This window comes from Tachysurus vachellii, chromosome 11 (assembly GCF_030014155.1).
Source record: "Tachysurus vachellii isolate PV-2020 chromosome 11, HZAU_Pvac_v1, whole genome shotgun sequence".
Taxonomy (NCBI): domain Eukaryota; kingdom Metazoa; phylum Chordata; class Actinopteri; order Siluriformes; family Bagridae; genus Tachysurus; species Tachysurus vachellii.
This window is the reverse complement of record NC_083470.1, coordinates 18,876,469-18,897,122: the sequence shown is the minus strand read 5'-3', so window position 1 is coordinate 18,897,122 and position 20,654 is coordinate 18,876,469. Positions and strand designations below refer to the sequence as shown.

The window sequence follows — 20,654 nt, the reverse complement described above, 5'->3', positions numbered from 1 at the left end:
TTCAGACATAATTCTGTCACATAGTTTTGATCATAAAAACAGAAATACAAAGATGCAATCATTAAATTGATTTCCAAATATTTCAACACTTCTCTGTTTTTCAATGTGAATATTCAATGCAGTGTTATATACTACAAAACAAAATCCCATTATTCCTAACACATTTGTGAGTTACCCTTAGACCCAGAAGGTACAGAAAACATTAACTGTGTGTATAAATGGCATGAACTTACTAGCAGATGATAAATGTGAGAAGCAGGCATCCTAGCTTTTGGCTGACCTCCTTTCTTGGTTGAAATGTCCTGCCTCTGGCTTTTGTGGAATTTATTCAAGCAGCAAAGCTAACAGGGATGTGTAGTATTAAAAAGAGCCAAACAGAAATACTGTAGTACCGTATTTCAATGGAGGCAGAAGATCATCCATGAGTTCGCCTACTGTTTTGCTGAGAATCTGGACAAACTAGTCCTCTGGCGTACTGCTTGTTTTTCGCTTTCTGTATAGTATGCTATGGTAGTAGGGATATTCGAATGCAGCTTAATACCTGCTTTATAGAAAAAAAATTCAGGAAGTTTACATGCACCTTATTTCAAACAATCATTAGCAACATATCAAGGCTCCTCTCGACATCTCTGCATGTCATGCACCAGTGTAATAACTACTCTATTTTAATTAGAGTTATATATAACAACTAATTGTCTGTCAATATAAACTTCTTCTCTTCTCTGCTAACACAGTTAAGCTTGCAAATGACAGTGTACAGAACAAAAAAGATTCTGTAATCTATTTTCTTAATAGATCACAGAATTTGCAACCTAAAAGGAGTTTAAAGCATCTGCATTATCCCACTGTTACAAGGTTGCTTACAAACCCGATTGTGTATGCATAGAAGAGGTGACGTTCTTTAACCCTGGTATGTCTAATCAGATGTTCTGAAAAGTTCAAAGATTCTTCATAAAGACGGCTACTCTAAGACTTGTCACAATAGCAGAACTGGGTCATTGTATAAACCAGGGGTAAACAAAATGCTTGGTTATCTTGTTACACATTTTACACTGCTCATACTTTACTATGGCTTAACAATTAATCCTGGATATTCATAATTTGATGTTTCACATTGTACTTTCCTGAAACCTGGATTAACATTCTTCTTTGAGTGTTTGAGGTTCCAACAATCATGGCTGAATAAATACAGTGTGCTTAAAACTGCTTTAAATAATGGCCTGTCTCATATTTTTGCATAAGAAAGAAAATTAGGGTTGACAAATCTTAAAGAACACAGCCTATCTTTAAGAACTCTAAAATAAAATAAAAAGAACAGATCTGTTGTTCTGCATGTAAGCAGGTTTTGTTATCTTCCATATTTGGAAGTGTGTAGTGTAGTTGATGTAGCATAAAAACATTAGATTAGATTAGATTAGATTCAACTTTATTGTCATTACACATGTACAGGTACAAGGCTACGAAATGCACTTTAGGTCTAACCAGAGTGCAATAGAAGCAAGTGCAGGATATACAGTTTTTACAAGATTTAAATAAGTTAAATAAAGTGGTAATATGGAAGTGATTTACAGAAGTGTGTATACAGATAATGTATAACATAATATACAAATTTACAGAAGGATATGTGCTGTAACAAAATATATGGCTATTACTGTAAACAGTAATTGACAGATATGTATGTTCTTCATTGTTGTAATGTAACGGAGTACAAATACTTCGTTACTGTACTTAAGTAGAAATTTCACGTATCTGTACTTTACTTCGCTATTTAAATTTGTCAACTTCAACTTTTACTCCACTACATTTCCTAGATAAAATGTATACTTTTATTCCGCTATATTTCCACTAAGCAGCTTCGTTACTCTTTACTACAAAATAAAATCAGAAGAAATGTGTGCGACTGCATTAAGGGAGGTTTGGCGAATCACTGCTCCTAGATTGCATTACGCAGCTCCACACGCTCTACGGAGAAGCACAGGCAGCGTGCACGCGCAGTCAGAGCTGGAGGCATTTATCTATAACGTTAATCGGCGGAAAGCCGCAAAGATGGCAACCAAAAGCAGTGAAATTTCACTATTCTTATTACCAGAGTTGATAGCACAAACAAAATATTAATGCAAACAATCCATTCAATACTAAATAAAAATAACATTTGTTGATTTGGTCTTTGTCTTGTGAATATTTTTTTATTATTTTAATGACTGCATTCACTGGACGCACTGTTTGTAGAGAATGCACACATACATGAACTGATTTGATTCAAGACTGGCGTCATTACATCATGCATAAAATTTTGGTGTCCACTTTTGCCATTTAATAATACCATAACTTTTGGCTTACTATGTAGTCATATAATATATAATATAAAACTCTTCTTGTTTTATATTCTCACTGAGGGCTAAACCCCCTAAAGATGAAACCCTAGAACCGCCCCTGCTCTTATGCCTACCGAAAATCACTGAAATTTTACTTTTACTTCAAATACTTAAGTACATTAAATATCAGAAAATTACGTTTGATACTTAAGTACAGTATATATCAGATACTTTAAGACTTTTACTTGAGTAATATTATAAAAGGTAACTTTCACTTCTACCAAAGTCTTTTTCTAGTACGATACTTGTACTTTTACTCAAGTATTGCTTTCTAGTACTTTATACAACACTGATGTTCTTTGAATACAATATACAAATGAATATATACTGTATGTGCTATGAATATAATATACAGATGAATATATATGTGCTATGAATATAATATACAGATGTCTATTACTATAAACTAAAATTTACAGAAGGGTATGTGCTATAAACAAAATATATTGTTATTACTATAAACCGAAATATACAGGGGGATATGCACTATAAACATAATATAATATATTGCTGTTACTATGAACAGAAATCAGGTGGGTATATACAATGTAAGGCAATGGTGAGCAGCAATACAAAAAAAGAAGAGCAAGTGTGCAAATGAGCATAGTTTTATGTAACAGTCCATTAGTACAATAACGAATTGTGGGGTGAGAAATGAGCAAATGAGCAAAAGTGATCATAAGTTTTTGTGTGGACAGTTTATTAGTACAGTAGCGAAGTGTGAGGTGTGTGTGTGTGTGTGTGTGTGGGGGGGGGGGGTGTGTGGATGGGGTTGGCAGTAGAATGAAGGACAGTAGGATCAGCGAGGGGCAGAGTTCAATAAAGAGACAGCTCTAGGAAAAAAGCTGTTCTTTAGTCGGCTGGTCCTGGTCCTGGAGGCACCTGAAACACCTGCCGGAGGACAGAAGTGAAAACAGTCTATGGGCGGGATGAGAGGAGTCCTTAAGAATGCTGCGAGCTCGATGCAGACAGCGTTTCTTGTGGATGTCCTCCATGGCAGGAATTGGAGTCCCTGTGATGTGCTGGGCGGTTTTCACCACCCGCTGCAATGCCCTGCGCTCTGCAACAGAGCAGCTTCCGAGGATATCCGAGGAAAGCTGATTTTTCTTTAGTGTCCTCTGGTATTGGTCATACTATGGATTGCCAGGCACAATTAAATAAGAATGAATTAACTAAATAAATACATACAAAGTTCTATGCACAGGCCTACATTTAACCACCAAATTAAATAAGCAACCAACCACAAAACTCTATTTATTATTAAATTAGGGGCCACACACTTCCCTTAGGTTACATATTACCTATCATTACAAGCACATAGCATTTTGCTAACTCGTACGGTTAGAGTACGAAGTAGAGTTTGTGGTGTAATATTTATGTATATTACAAAAGATATTACTAGGGATTCTGTCCCAATATTTCTCATTATTATAATAGCTTTTTGCTAGATTCCCCACCCACCCAAACACACACAAAAGCTAGAGAAGACAATAATACTGCCATTCGAATATAACATTTCAGGCATGGGTCATAGACCTCTCTCTGTAAAAAATTGTCTTCTTATAATATGGCTTTGGTCTTTTGAAGATGCCTGATAAGGAAAACTTGTATTGTGACACAGAAAGCCAATTATGCGGATTGTTGCCTGTGTAGTTGATACGAGAAACCGAAATTATATCTAATGTCATTGTTCCTTTTTTGCTTTCATACTATTTTTAAAGGATATGTATAACAGAACAATGTAATAACTGGAGAAGTAAGACAAAGAAATAGATTTATGCATGTTGAGGGGAGAAAAAAAGAAAAATGTAAATGTGAGAGATTACAGCTGTCTTTCCTTTTGTCTGTCAAACCTCACCTGAACCATACTGTACAGTGAGATGTATGGCTCAGCTTGTGAGCTAATTAACCTGTTACATTCCTGGTTAATTATTTAGTTATTCATCTAAAAGCATACTATTTAATGTCAGCTATGAAAGATCTGTATTAATAAGAGGAAGGCATATAAATTAATACACTGTCTATTCATAACATTAACAAGACCCATTCTCTACTGTTGTGGATGTGTGTATAAAGTATACTGATATATTATTCAGAAATGAATAGACATTGTGTTCTGAACAGGGACAAATACAAGTTTAAGGAAATGTGGTATAGACTAGAGGTTTGGGGACAAGGACCAGATCTATCTGATCTACTATCTGGGGATCTATGTACGACATTAAAATTTGGGTGGGGTGGCTTCCAAGTGACACAACTGAAAAGCTTTTCCCCTATCTTTGGGGGCTATGTCCGATGTCTTGACGATGCCGTAGTCACCCATTGGCAAGAACGAAGGGATCAAGAATGTCTGTGCTTTCTAGTTGGCAGGGATGGCATAGTATTTCTGTCATGTCAGTTACTGTGACTTTAGCCAATCGTGGCTAACTCTTCTCACGCTATATTTGATAGTGGCTGGCTTAACATGTCTCAGAGGAAGCATGTGCTTGCCTTCATTTTTTTCTGGTTGGTAGCTGTTGTATGATAGAGAGAGCTGGTGGGTGGAAATTAGCAAGTGACCAAATGTTGAAAATATAGATGGGAGTTTTTTTTTTCACAAATGAGAGATCATATATAATTCTCCGGAGATAAGCCATGACCACATTCATTTTAATGGAAGGCTTTTGCAGCATTTACTTATTCATCCTCAGTGGCCACTTAGTTCATATTAGGCTTCTTTTTTAGGGGAAATCTAGCCAACTGTATTCTTTACAAAATATTGCAAGCAGGTACAAAGAACAGTAAAATAACAAATAACAAAATATAAAACTCCTGCCCACACCTATAAGAGCAATTATAAACGTGAATGAGGTACCTAAAGTGTTTATACAATGTGTGTGCAATGAATCATAAGCCCTTGTGCAATACGTATCTTTTACCATAAGCTTTTACCTCCCTCAACCGCCCCACCCCCACCCCACCCCCCCTCTGTCACTGTCTCTCCAGCGTTTGGTGGAAGCAGCAGAAGAGGCCCACCTCCAACACAAGGAAGACCCTGATCTGCAGGTGAGATCCAGATCTACATTACCACATAAAGGTCACTAATACAATAGAAGATACTGTCACTCCTTGGCTTTGGATTTTTCTTGAGGTGTTGAAAATCCATGTTCATGATTAAACACTATTTACTGTAGTTGTCTGTCCCCTATTCGGGACATTGTTCATCAGTCTGACCAGAACAGAGGTTAGTACTTATTGTCAATTCCTTATCAACTGAGATTAAATGGAAATAGCATCATTGTATAATTGGATGTATAATTGTGATAAAATTGTTATGGCTTTTTCCAACCAGTAAAAATAAAATGAAACTTCAGTAGGGTTACTGTAAATTATTAACTAGTAAAATTTGAAGCAAAGGTCATAAGATGCTTAAAGATGACAGTTAAAAATTTATGTTACAGTGAAACCCAGAATCTATTTTGTTTCTTTTGAAAATCCTTAAGTACCACGGACAGCTCCCTTTTTGTATGGAGGATACAAGTGCTCAAAATAAGAGGGAATATCAATATATCACTTCTACTTAGTGTGTTTATTCTGCAAAGTACAATTAAATTATTCACGTGTACTGAGTTCTCCTTGTGTTTAAAGCATTCCTGTTTGATTAGCCAAAAAATGCATGAAATTACTGGAAAAAAGGCCATTTTTTTTCAGCTTTGGTGAGTCTATGCCAATATTATCCTCAAATGTACCTTTGTTGACTAAGATGAGTGGATCAGAATGTGGTCTTCTCTTGTTGTAGCCCATCCATCTTTAGGTCTGTGCATGCTGAGATGCTTTTCTGCTGGCTCTGTTGTAACGAGTGATTATTTGCGTTACTCAGTCCTTCCTGAAAGCTCAAACCAGTCTGTCCAATTTCCTCTAATTTCCTCAATTTCATCAGCAAGGCATTTCTACTTATATTATTGCCACTTGTTAACTGTTTTTTCCCCCTTTTATTGTGTATAAACGTTTGAAAGAGGTTTGTGTGAAAATTAAATGAGATTTGCAATTTCTGAAAACACACAAACCATCTCATATCACAATTTTTTTATTTTGAGGATTAATGTGAACATTAACTGAGGCTCTTGACTTGTATCATTTTTTCATTGTGCTGCTGCTGCTGCATGATTAACTAATTAGATAACTGCATGAATGTGCAGGTGTACAGGTGTTACTATAAAAGTGGACAGTATACACTCTTCTGTAAAATGAAAACTTATCATAAATTATTTCATGCCTCAAACCTCAATTCAAATGGTTACCTGTCACTATGCTATATCAATCTAGGCTAATTTAGAAATCCAAATCAGAACATCAGTAGAACAGTTCTGAAGAACAGCTTTCACTTTAATATTGAGAGACACTTATAGCCCATACCACCACAATTAGTTTACACTTATGGCATTTAGCAGATTCCCTTATCCATAACAATGTACAAACATGCTTTGAACTCTCCATCGATGAATACATCAATACTGGTTCAATAGGACACAGACACATGGTGTTTTTTTTACTTACCAATACCTTTTGCTTTGCCAGCATTCTAAATATAAGAGCTACACACAGTGCACTCACTCAAAGCCTAGTCACTTCAATCAGTTAATCCTCTGCAGCAAACTGACTTGTACAGACATATCAGCCACTAAACAGTACTTTCAAATGTGGTACAACTGTTATAGTTGAGTGTATCAGCCTGAGCAAAAGGATGAAATGACCTTAAATATACAAAATTGTTTCATTAATGTAGGACATTTTCCCACTTCATGTTGTTTTCATAGCCAAATCATGTGACCTAGACTTCAAAAATCAGTTCTGACTCGCTTGTCTCTCTCGCTTTTTCTGTCATCTAGCTAATCATCAGCAACACTTTTGAGAACTATCTACAGAACTGTATCTATAGGATATCCAGTGGTATGATTTAATACTACAATGTAGAAAGTTATAAACACTCACAAGTCACTTTACTAGAAACACGTGTACCTCTGGATAATCAAAACAGATGTAAATAATGGTTATTTGAGATACTGTAGCCTTAGGGTTCGCTTAAACAGCCTGGCTATTGGCTTCTAAAGTCTCTTCTCACTAAAGTATTTCTACACACAGAACTGCTGCACACTGGATGTTTGTTGTTGTTGTTGTTGTTTTCATTGTTCGTTTTGTCTTTCACATCATTCTGCATACATAGTTTTTGTGTGGAAAACCCCAAATCAGCAGTTTCTGAAACACTTGAACCAGCAAATCTGGTATCACCAACAAGCTATGATCAAAGTCGCAAAGATATTGATGTGAGCATTAACTAAAGGTCTTGACCTGTGTCTGACTGAGGTAGTGCATTGTGCTGCTGCAACATGCTCGGGCTGAAGAATCACATGGATGAGTCAACATATTTAAGTGACACAACATAGCATATTTTCTTGTTTCATGCTCTTTCTCTCTCTCTCTCCCTCTCACTCTCACTCTCTCTCATATGTGCACACTAATGTACTTTAAACGCATTAAGCCTCGTGCATGCAAATGTCAGATGCTGAAACTTGTGTATTTGTGGGCACATGGCAGTTCAAGAGCAAGAAAAAAACTGAGAGAAATAAACAAGTACTCATACTGTACATTTATACTGTAGGTAACAGAGAATATGTTGCTTGAAGCTGTTGGAAACTAAAGTAATCCAAAGCTTCTAGTTTTTGCATAAAGGACATAATAAGCAAATGAGATAGGAAGCATTAGGCCTTAAGATATGCTCTGCAGCTCGCCACAATCATTAAGAAGGGAAATTTAATGTGTTAGTGGCCTGTTACTGATATGGAATTTCTAGCTTTTTAAATTAAGCTTAAATAAATACTTTGTACACATGCTTAAGTTTCCAAACACTGCATTACAGTTTTGTACCATTTTGCCTGTTTTGCTCAGACACATATACTATTACCTCTTTCCTTTTGTTTCAACACTAAATACACACTAACTGATAATTAGTGACATGGCTCCTTTATCACAGGTTGCACAATACAGATGACTGGTGAGAGCATGACTTAAACATCACCTGATCACAGGACAATTCACAGAACGTGTGCATGATTCCCAAGAGTAAGGTCTGCTTAGTTTGTGGTAATGGACGATTTATATCTGTAATGACCTAACATGAATTGAGCTAGTAATCAGAATGGCATTCTGTCCACAAGCACAGCCAGTGATGTAATCTATCAGTACTTAAGGGCTCTCACTGTAATCAGCACTGTTGTTCTTTTAAAAGCAATCTTTTATAGAAACAATGTTGGAATTCTTATATTCATGTATTGAAACTTATTTCAATAAGTTATTAACTTATATACTTAAAGAGCTTTATCTAAACTAAAATAATTGTTTTAACTGGAATCTATAAAAAGATAAAGAAAATACAGTAACACAGCAAATTGTTGGTTCTTCTAAATAAATTACTATAAATAAATATTTATAAATGATAGTTCATGGATCCAGAAGTACAACACCATGAACTATCATTTATAAATATTTGTTTATAGTAATTTATTTAGAAGAACCAACAACTTGCTCAGAGCTTTTTTAAAGTGTTACTGTATTTTCTTTATCTTTTTATAGATTCCAGTTAAAACAATTATTTTAGTTTAGTTAAGGCTCATTAAGTATATATTTTCAAAAATGAACCTGTAGGGTGAATATCATTGGATTGGTTCTGTATACATTTTACAATATAATTCTGCTTTCACAAAGCAGTTTCCTCAAATTGCAGAAATTCTTGTAAAACTATGACCTCAACTCTGAAAGGCTACATCGAGCTAAGATTTGAATTGAGATTTTGACAATTATAGTGATGAAAAATAAGCTCTTCCCATCTGTCTAATTGGTTATTTCATTCATAAACATGACCCTAACATTCACAACTGGTCTTGCCCTGTAGTGGATTTCTATGGCTCTGTATTTGGCATTCTGGTGACAAGAAGGCAATTACAGAGATCAGCCCAATGTACCTAAAAATAACATCATGCCTTCTGTATGGGGTGAAGCCTCTTTAGAAGCAACATACCCTGATCACTGTGTTTGTGTATGTGTGTCTGTGTGTGTGCATGCGTGCGTGCGTGCGTGTGTGTGGGTGTGTGTGTATGTGTGTGTGTGAATGGCTGTTGGATACATATTTGGCTGGCAGCAGAGAGTGAGATAGAGTTTCTGCTTATCTGCTCACACCAGAGCTCCTTCTCAGCCCAGTGGAATTGGCTCCTTAATCTATTCTGCCCCCCTCGCTTTTCACTCTTCATGTAAATAAGCATGCATAAAAATGTGTGCATGCCAGCCCACCATCCTGGTGTGATTTAGTGGTTGTCCTTTCCAAAGTTGTAGACAGGGGTTGCAAATTAACGACATAAGCCCACTTCATGGTGACCAAGGGAGAATATACCAATAAAATAAGTGTGCTTTCCTTTGTAATGTAATGACTTCAGTTTTCTCCTATGTTGTCCATGTGGGTGTTTGAATGGTTCTCTTACAGTGGTGGCTTGTCCGGGCTGAACCCCAAACATATCACAGGCAGTACATAGCAACCATTCAAAAAATGTTAATCTTCATAGAAGATACATTACTTCATACACTCCATACATTTTAAATAATGCTTACATTTTTAATTACCACTTTTGAGTGACTAAAAATTAAAAAATATTGCTGTTTGAGAGGTATAAAGTAATGTTCCTTTGATCTGTATGCCTTCCTTAAAATCATGGGGAAGACTACTTGCTGCTCCAAATAGCTTTCATAAATTATATTGTACATAATTGGTCAAAAATTATAAATGCAACAAAACAGATTCCCACTGGGGCTGAAATCCTGCTGCTCCATGCTCAGTAGAGGAGCAGTAGACAGGAGAGTTAATAAGATTACCAAAATATAGTTGTAAATAGCTAATGACAAATAAATATTCCTAGCAAATAAATGGAATTAAGTATATAATAGAAGCGCATACAGCGTGTCTAATTGTGTCTCCCATTTTAAATTGCCTGATTTTTTGGACTAGGTTCAAAGCATTTGTGTGTTTTTCAGATACATTTGGGCTGGAAAATTTAGCTGGACCCTGGTTAATTACATTATTGTGCTATGTTAGAAACACACCTGCTGTATCGAACACAGCTGAAGAAAAAGTACACTTAAAACTACAGAATATGAGCTGCAGGCCTTCTAGGAATGAGTGTGTGATGAGTTGTGGTAGACTGGCATTTTTATATAGGTTGTATTCTCACTTGAGCCCAGTGTTCATGGAATCAGTTACTGAAGATGAAGATAAACGAATGAATAAATTTATCATTGTGTATCTCAATGCACTTCCATGCATTCTCTCTCTCTCTCTCTCTCTCTCTCTCTCTCTCTCTCTCTCTCTCTCTCTCTCTTTCTCTCACTTTCTATTACTGTGTATCTTTTCTGTCTCCTCTGCTTTATAATATTTCTGCTTGAGAGAGCTTCAGAGGCAATCATTCCCTCCCAGATTGGTTTTTTCTCTTCGTTACAGGGCAAAACTTAATTCCACACCTCTAAAACATACAATTATAGGCAATTTTGGGAGCCCCTAAATAGGATTTCATGGCCATCCAAATTTTCTGGCAGAGTGATGATGCGAGAGTAGAAAGCTCCAGGCAGATTCTCAAAATCCTTATTTAGTCCAAAGATTAATGTGCATGAGTCTGTTTTTAGTGTAATATGTAGTTAATAGATATATGCTAATAGATGAATAGTGTTTTACAGTAGTATCAGCAGTTTATTATGAATTTTTTATTACAACAGTAAAGTTTGTAATAATAATTTATGTTAATGATCTTTAAAAAGTTGGAATGGGAAGCAACTTTAGTGAACAGTATATTATATAATTTTAATAGATTTTACTGCATGCAAACATTAAACTCCTGGAAGTAACTTTTTTTCATATACTGATGGATTAGATTATAATTTGAAGGTATAATTTTTTGAAAGTTCCTAAATTATACTATAAGACAATAAAAAAAGATAAAAATTAAAGAATAAATAAATAAATAAATATGAAAATCTTAAATTTGAAAACCCTACTTGCTTGCATCATAAAATAAATGTAAATATCAAAAGTATATATCACAGACATTGCGCTAGAAACAACATGATAAGAAGAAAGTTTTCTGAATTTCTTTGAAGTTACACACACTCTCACTAAGTCATACGGAGAGTACTAATCAAATATGAGGCTGCTCCAGGGGTTCAGGTAAGCTAGCTGTTGTGCAGCTAAAAGATCCTCAACAGCCTTCTGTCCTGTACTGGTCTCCATCTTCTTTGTGGTGCTACAGGACTTGTCTTCTGGGTTCATATAACAAATACTTATATAACAACTTAACTTGGTTAATCAGTAGGAGTGTATTGGTCATGCAGTAGATAGTGGTGTTTGGGGGCATGCAATATATCAAGCATAATCTAATTGCAGGTGGTGGTGAAGAATTTGATCTTGTTCTTGTTGATATGACAAGGCTAGATATCCTTTCTACTAGATGTGAAGTCAGTGACATGGGTTGTGGAATTACCATACATCTGTAGCTACTGGAATGGATTGATGGTCATGTACTCAGAAGTGGAGAGAATAAAGATGAGTCCTATGAACGTAGCTGCTGATGCAGTGTCAGCTTGGTGGAAACTCACAACCTTCTGAGCAGTAGTCCAACCCCCTAACCACTGAGCTACCACATCTCCCCTAGCTGGTAAACACAGATAATGTGTATCACTCCTGCACCCATGGAAGCCTTGGGCATGATGCAATCAACAGTTGCTAAAAAGTCACCCTGCAAGACTCCTGTAATTATGGGGTAGAGGTGGTTGGCATCCATGGTACATGATCTGTGAGCAAAAAAACCCTATGAAAACAGGGTGTGAGATACTGTTGTGGTGGAGCACAGCAAGCTCTCTATTATTTAAGTCAAATTCCTTTTTAAAAGGCAATGAAAGTCATTACTAGTGAATACCAATAACCCTGTCAGTGCTCCATTATCTTATAGAATACATTTTACTTTGCACAGCTTCTAGGCTGGTTTCTTTTGACAATGGTCTCAGTTAGCTCTTGTACTCTTTTGTATCAACTGTGTGGTATTTATTTCTAAGAAGCTTGAAGAGCATCAACTGTTGCCTCGTGCCATACTGCAAGTCTTCAGTTGTGATGGCATAATCCAGGGCAGCTACCTTATTTGAATTTTTCACCCTCAAAGGAGTTTCCATACAAATTTGATGATCCTTCAACCAGTAGGTCTCTGGGATGCCTTGAAAGTGTTCCATCTTTCTTCTTCAGATTGAGACTTTGGTTGTATATGGTTCTTCCCAGACAAGTCATAGATTTTCTTATATGTTTTGGAGCAGTCTCTTCAAGTGTCTTAGATGGTTTGGAACCTGTTTGCAAGTAATGTTAAACAAGCTCTTAATGTTTCATCCAGTTGCATCTCGCTGGCTGTTGGTTCTAAGGCAGACATCTATCCATCGATCCAAGTCGATCCATTTCCCAATGATAAGTTTGTGGTCTAGCCGGTTGGTTTTTGAGGGGTGGGTCTATGACCATCTATGGGACATGGGCTGAGGGGAACATTTCTGAGAAATGCGTTTCACTTTTCTAAAAAAAAGATCTTTATTGAACACTACGATCGTATTCTGACCTCATACCCCTTGACTAATAATACCCAAATCAGCTATTACCATCAATCATAAAGGTGAAGACAATGAAAATCTAACATTTCTTTAGGAAATGCCTATAACTATTAAAACCATTTCAGAATGCATTACAAAAGGGACAGAGGAGAAATATTTTACTGCATTGTATTTAGACTATGTTTACGTTAAAAAAAAAGATGGACCATGGAAAATGTGGTTTATTGAACATTAGTGCATTAATATTACAGTTTTCTATTTTGTTACTTTTCTTCCATCATCCCCCTATTCTCCTCCATTCTTCTTCTGGGTGACAGTGATAAATTGCAGTCCTTCCTTGAGCTGTTCTGCCTTTTATCTGGCTTAGGAAACTGGGGACGTTGTGGGTTATTTTTATAAACTGTCTAAAGGGTATTCATTACCCCCACACATGTGCATACTCTCACACTCTCACGTGTATACAGCAAACCTCTGATTATGTTTTGGGTTTCCTCTTTTTTCTTAAACTTTGCATTGCATTTTGCATGGATGTGCCCAGCGTTATGAAAGTGGAAATGTGGCCATTAATAATCATATAAATTTTAAAAAGGAGGAAAAGTTATTACTTTCTAAATACAGCACTTAATTTATAGGATCTATTTAACAGGATAGACTTGCATAATTACACACAATTACTTTGCATGCTTTTTAAATTGAAAAACAGCTATGCAGTAATATTTTGCTATGGGAAAAAATCTAGTTCAATATAGTGACACTTTTTTTTAAGAACCTCTTTGCTCAGCTCTAGTAGATGTGATGGGAGCTAAATGTCTACTGGTTGAGCAAGGTTAATTGTGGAGCAGTCCAATTTTGTTGATTAGATCACACATTCATTATATACTGGATATTCTGGGTCACTTTGATCATGTCTCTGTCCCTCTTTACTGGCTGTCTTGAGAATGTGAAAGCTTTCACAGTAGTGTGCAAAATAAATTTTGGACAACAATTACAGACATCTCTATATATATGTTTTTAGGAATTGAATTTGAAAAAGAAAACAGTTTTCTGAAAACATTCAGAAAAAATGAACTTTATGGTATTCTGCAAAAATATATGAAAATGGCAATGGCAGATGCAAGTTTGCCAAAATACTAAAACAATATATATAATAGACTCTGTGTCCTGAATCTCCTTCTCTCTCTATTCGTTCCATGTTTTCATATGATTGTTTTGTCTGGATTCATGTCCCTTGTATTGCCACTGGTTGTTGTACTAATATTTCATGGTTAGTTTCACCAGTTTTGAGATTTTACTTTAATTATATTGTCCGTTAATACCCTCTTGTGTGTTGTCTTCAGTGTGAAGTATTCCTTCCTTTTATGCATGTGCCTGTCAACACCAAGCCTTTATTCATTTTTTCGATTCCCTGGTTTTTGACTATAGCTCCCGATTCTTTTTTTCTGTGATTTTGTATTGTGTGTGATACCTTCGTTCATCGCCAGACCTTTGGCTGTTTTTGAATAATATTTTTGTCTTGCGTTATGGACTGTCATTATTATTATTGATATCAAAGATTTTCCACCTGCATTCATCTTTGTGAACCCCAATGACATCTGAATCTCATCTCATACAGCAGCCCAAACACTTTCTATGAGATTAGCTTATCTTATACATATAGAAACTCTTCTTAGGCATAGTGTTAAAGCTGTCAAGGACTACGGTATTCACCGCAACAGAATAAACACACATTTATTTACGGTCATTATAGCTATCCCTTCAGCCATTGTTACTTGAAACCTCTGTTACTGGAATCAAATATGCATGTATGAACTTTGATGGTGAAACAACCCCTTGGGTGATCATCAGAACAAAGGTCCACATAATTACATTTTTCACATGTAATTCTGTTTTTAAATGCATAATATATAATAGCTAAATATTATGTTTTAACTAGAATGAACAAAACACGTTAAAAAAGAAAATTCTGGTAATTTGTACAATTAAATGCAATTGTAAATACATACATACATACATACATACATACATACATACATACATACATACATACATACATACACATGTACATACATAGTTTTCTTAATATTTCATTAAAAAAACAAGTATCTCTGCTTTTTCATGGCCACTTAGATGGAAGGCTATATTCCAATCGCACAATGGCTCAACAAACTTTCAGGGTTCAAGTTTTATTGTGATGTGCACAATGTTCTGTAAGCATCTATATTCAATGCAAATATGTTCTTGTGCTTGTGCTACAGTTCAAAAATCTTACATAGACACAGCTCAGATATTACAAATGAACCTTTTAACTTGTACACAAATTGCATGTGTAAATGTTGAACTCGGATAAATTATGCAAAATTATAAATATACTCTAAACTAGTAAAGGCAATAACAAACTGTAAACATTGTGAACAATGTAAATATGAAATGCAGTCAGTATCATACATAATCACATACTTCAACATGAGATAATGAAATCTGAACAGTTGAAGTATCTAAAATGAGAATGCAGTAAGAGAAATGTAATGTTGTAGAGATGTTGATAAAGTGCTGTATGGTAGTGGAAAGCGATGGCATGGAGTTGATCATTATTCTCCTCTGTTGAGAATCCTAATGGCCTGCAGCTACAGCTGTTTTGAGGCAAGTGGTGTTTTCCTCAATGCTGCAGAAGTGTTTGCCAGAGGGGAGAGGGGAACCAGAAAACAGATGAGCTGGGTGCAAGGCATCAAAGTTGATGGAATGTCTTGCATCTAGACATGAAGATGTGCTGAAGTGATAAATGCTCAGTTTAGATGATTTTAGAAGCCTGTTGCAGAACCCTGAGGTCTTACGCAGTTTGACAGTCAGACAGCTGCCCAGCCCGGCATGACAGGTGAACCATACGATGTCGATGGAAACATAATCGGTTTATTCTGAGGTTCACTGTGAGCTCTTCAATCTTGGTGACATTCAGGGTGAGGTTGTAGTTTATGTACCAAACATTCATTGTGCTTTCTTAAATCCTGTAGGCAATCTCAACGTTGTTGTTTCCATATCATTTGCTGTATTTGGCCATACAGTCATGGGTTAGTATAGCACCCCTGTGAGGTTCCCAGGTTCAGGGTCAGTGTGGATGATGGTTTTGTTTCCAGTCCTCACAGTCTGCAGTTTGTAGGTCAAAAGGTCCAGTATCCAGTTACAGTTGCAATAACATTCGCTTCCTGACTAGTATAGAGGGCACAACAGTGTTGAAAGCTGAGCTGTAATGGATAAATAACATCCTGTCTTTGGCATTTGGTTTTACAGCTAAGTCAAGGTAGTGTGAAGAGCAACAGAAATGGCGTATAGTATTGGTATTATAGTTTTGGATGTGTATTGCCAGGAATATTTCTTATATTTCCGTACAGTTTTCCAGGCACATTATAGGGCGATAATCATTGAGTCCAGTAATAGTAATTTCTTTAGTAGTGGAACAACTGTCATTTCCTTCAGGCACTTTGAAAAAGTACAAGTTATTAAAGGTTGAAAATGGGTAAACAACCTAAGACAGGATTTGAGGAAACATGATGAAATTCCACTATATGTGTGCATTTACTGGTTTGAATAATTTGCACACAACAGAAGTAGTAATCTGGAATGCTTTGCCATTATTGGAGAGCAGAGCAAACATAGAAGTCACTGATTTTTCCAGAGAGAAAGCTAGAATAACAAGAAGAAGAGGAGATTTGTACAGTAGTTTGTGATTGCTCATATTTGGATTTTTTTTGTACAAGTCACAATCACCTACAGGTAAGAGCAAAACTAATGTCTACTTAGATATATGCAAACTTTAGGGTTAATCTAAGGTTTTTGAAGTCAGAACACAGGGTCAGTCATGATGCAGCACCCCTGGAGCAGTGGGCTAAGGGCCTCGAACAAGGGCCCAGGAAGTGGCAGATTGGCAGTGCCTTGGCTTCAACTCCCACATTCAAATCAACAACCCAATGCCTTAACCACTTGTGCCATCATTGCCGTGGTGGTCTGGTCTGTATTTTCGAAGCAATCCTGGTGTTTGGACTCATGTTCCTTATTCCTTTATTTCAGCACTCTATGAGCTTTTTTTTGGGGGGAAGTTGTGGCCTAATGGTTAGAGAGTTTGACTCCTAACCCTAAGGTTGTGGGTTCGAGTCTCGTTCCGGCAATACCACGACTGAGGTGCCCTTGAGCAAAAAATGGCTGCCCACTGCTCCGGGTGTGTGTTCACGGTTTGTGTGTGTTCACTGCTGTATGTGTGCACTTTGGATGGGTTAAATGCAGAGAATGAATTCTGAGTATGGGTCACCATACTTAGCTGTATGTCACGTCACTAATTGGTGGTGCCTAGTTAAGATTATATTTATATACAGGAACCAGTAACACAGATGAGTGCTCTGTCTTGCTAAAGTGAGTTTTTATTAAAGTGAGCTATTAATTTCTCTATTAATTGTTATAAGGCATAATTTCCTCAACAGTCAATAAAAATCAAAACAAAAAAAGGTGGTAAATAACCTATTGTCATTTTCATTACACCTGTAAGTGTATTTGACATGCATCTTCTAAATCCCTGGTGATGTGTTTTCTTACAGACATGGGTGTCACTGAGAGTCTGTTTGAATCTACAGTCTGGGCTATATTACAATTAAGACCCTTGAAAATAATCCCACCAAGTGCAGTTTTTTCAACCCTGCCAGCAGTGTAAAGTGACTTTAATTGCAAATGTGAATGTTCATACTGTACATTCTGGCAACATGCTGCATTTAAATAATGCAACACGATGTCTGAACATTACTGGTAAAGGTATTCTGCTAATGTACATGATTTTAAAGAGTGTCAAAGAGACTAGAGAGTGAAAAAACTGGGACAGTTACTGTAAATGTTAAAGGTAGACAGTTTATAGCTTTCAACATTGTGCAAAGAAGTTTACAGGAATTAAAAATTTCAAATTAAAATGATAAAGTTTGAAATTGAAGTTTTTATCTTTGATTTATGTTTTTGATTTTTGATATGAAGAGGAGCCTAACTGTTTGCATATGAACACAGAGTTTCAGCAGATAATATTCTGCTCACAGCTTGTTTTTCAGACGAGGAGAATTGCTTCATGCTCATCTTCTAAATGCCAGATTTGAGTAGCACCTTCAGCAACGCCTCATCTATAGCTGTGTACAAAAGAGAACGCATCCATATTATACTATATTTATAAAATGTCTTTTAAACTAAAGGTCAGCTGTAGAGAGGTTATGTGGTTGAGTACCTGAAAAGCTGGCAGAGTTAATCAGATTAGTTCCCACTGTCTGTTCAGCAGTGCTGGTCTAAAAAGACATGCGCTGCTGCTGTTGGATGCTTTTGACCTTTGGCTCAGAGGCTTATGTCAGACTTTCAGCTGCACCATATGGATTGGAATTATAGATAAGACCTGACACACTCTTACTCTGCCTCCCTCTTTGATCAGTTCATTCGTTCATTTATTTATTTGTTCTTGCAAACAAAGTTGCATATTTTTGTATACATCAGGGATTGGGAAAGGGAAGAATTCAACTGTTTATATAGACAGTCAAATAGAATTTCCTTGAAAGCAACATTTAATGAGAAAGTGTATGCCATCCCTCTCACTCAGAGAGCATGTTCAATAATATTCTCTTGTCTCCTGGCCATGGATGACAGTGGCATCATCATGATTCAAACTTATGATCTGACATGGTGTATGACTTACAATTAACAAAAATTTTGAAAATTTCTTATTGCTAAGTACAGATTTTGTGTAAATTATGCCAAACATGAAGCATCTAGGATTCCCAGAAAAAAGCAGAGTAGAGTAGAAAGTAGAAATACTTTATTAATCCTAAGGAGGAATTTGGTCTCAGCAACAAGAGAAACAAGGAAGAGTAGTACTTAACACAAAAGCAGCATGACATTAAAGTGCACAGTAAACTCACAAATATCACAAATAAGAAAGGATGGATAAACATATGAACATGCATTACATAATGAAGCTGAGTTCTCTGTGTAGATTAACTGTAAAAAAGATATTTATATGTTGGCAGCGTCAGCTGTATGAAAGATATGTTTGATGAGCTCTTTGGTAGTTTGTGTATAGTCATAAAATTAGTACAACTGTACGTAAGAATGTACAGTGGTGTGATATTTTACAGTTACATAAAATTGCACAGCTACATGGTACTAACATAAACAGACCAGTTTCTGTACTTTTACACCCAGAACACCAGGCGCTGCATGATATAAGTGCTGTTGTTTTTAGAGAGGCAGCTCAGTAACATAAATCATCACCTCATATCTGAGCTGACGGAGATGTGGATGTTTGCCAGACTGTGAATTCCAGTTATGAAGAACTATAGGAAAGAGAAAAGCTAGAAGAGCTAGGTCTGGCTCAGCACTTTATTGATTTGTTGCATATAGCACAGTAAGCATTTAAGATGATAATAAGCTTTGATTAATCGTTTGAGTCGCCATGGGATAGAAAATCAGGGGATGGTGTGGAATAAAGACAGACAGAAAAAGTGAGATCTATAAAGGGTAAGTTTAAGGGTAATAAGACAGCAGAAAGACAGTGAAACCGTGATTTATAAAGAGAGGTTTTAAAAGGAAAATCATGTTAGAGGCTCAATCTATTAATCTTTTTCTTGTTTAATATTAATTTAGGTCTCACTAGAAACTTTATCTTGCATACTGTAAAAGTTGTGTTTAAAAATTAGTTTTAAATTAATTCTTACACTTATTAACATGCTATCATGATACCGATTACTGAATCCTAGAATATGGATTTATAACTGAATATCAAACCACATTTTACCACTGATACGGTTTCATGGCTTTGTGGCAATTTTTAGCACACACTAACAAGTTGCAAGTCTTCTCATTGGCAATATACTGAAGCAGCACTCTGACACTTCCCAGTCATTTAACACCTTTAACGGTTGCCTTGTGCCACTCTGTTGCTTTATAAAGCATAAAGCATCTGTTCTACAAATATGTGTTCATTGTTGTTTGATTGGATTTCCTGATGCTGTATGTTTATGGGGCCTGGATACTTATGCACTCCACCATCTGGAAAGTTTTATAACATCCCAATGCTGTTAGGATTTCTTTGTACACATTTACATTTATAGTGACATATGCGAAGTATGTTGAATAAATACCATTGCCATTCAACACTCTTCAGCCATCTGTCCATATTTTCTTATTACCTTGTTCATATCTGACTAAAGGTACAGTACATCATACAGGGGGGTCTATGTTAATGCTTGTGACTGTGGTTGGCGCAACAAATAATCTGTCCACCCAAGTTGGAAAAGATATTGCTATGTTGATTGTCACTATGGGAACTGGCAATACTGCCTGGGTATCAGGAAAGTAGGAAGCACACCAACTTACTGGAATTGATGGCAGCCCCTATAGTCTTCAGGTTGTTTTACTGGGTTTGAGATATCACCAAGTGTTGGGCCATGTGATATAGTAATCGCCAGTGCATTACCTTGCATGGAACCTCCTCAAACTGTTGCTTCTCAGTGTGAACAGCTGATCTAACATGGCTTTGAGGAATTCAGCAGGCATGCCTTGAAAGTGTAACATTTGTGCAACGAAGTGTCTGAGATTTGAGAAACATTT

At 36.3% G+C, this 20,654-nt stretch overlaps 1 protein-coding gene across 1 annotated transcript in view; it reads left to right on the top strand.

Annotated features, from left to right (window-relative positions):
• The window catches only part of cacna2d3a (calcium channel, voltage-dependent, alpha 2/delta subunit 3a), a 210,801-nt gene that overhangs the window by 55,170 nt on the left and 134,977 nt on the right, over positions 1 to 20,654 (top strand). The window contains exon 4 of the mRNA XM_060881760.1: positions 5,361 to 5,420. Coding sequence (XP_060737743.1) covers positions 5,361 to 5,420 — 60 coding nt within the window. The remainder of the gene's footprint in view (positions 1 to 5,360; positions 5,421 to 20,654) is intronic.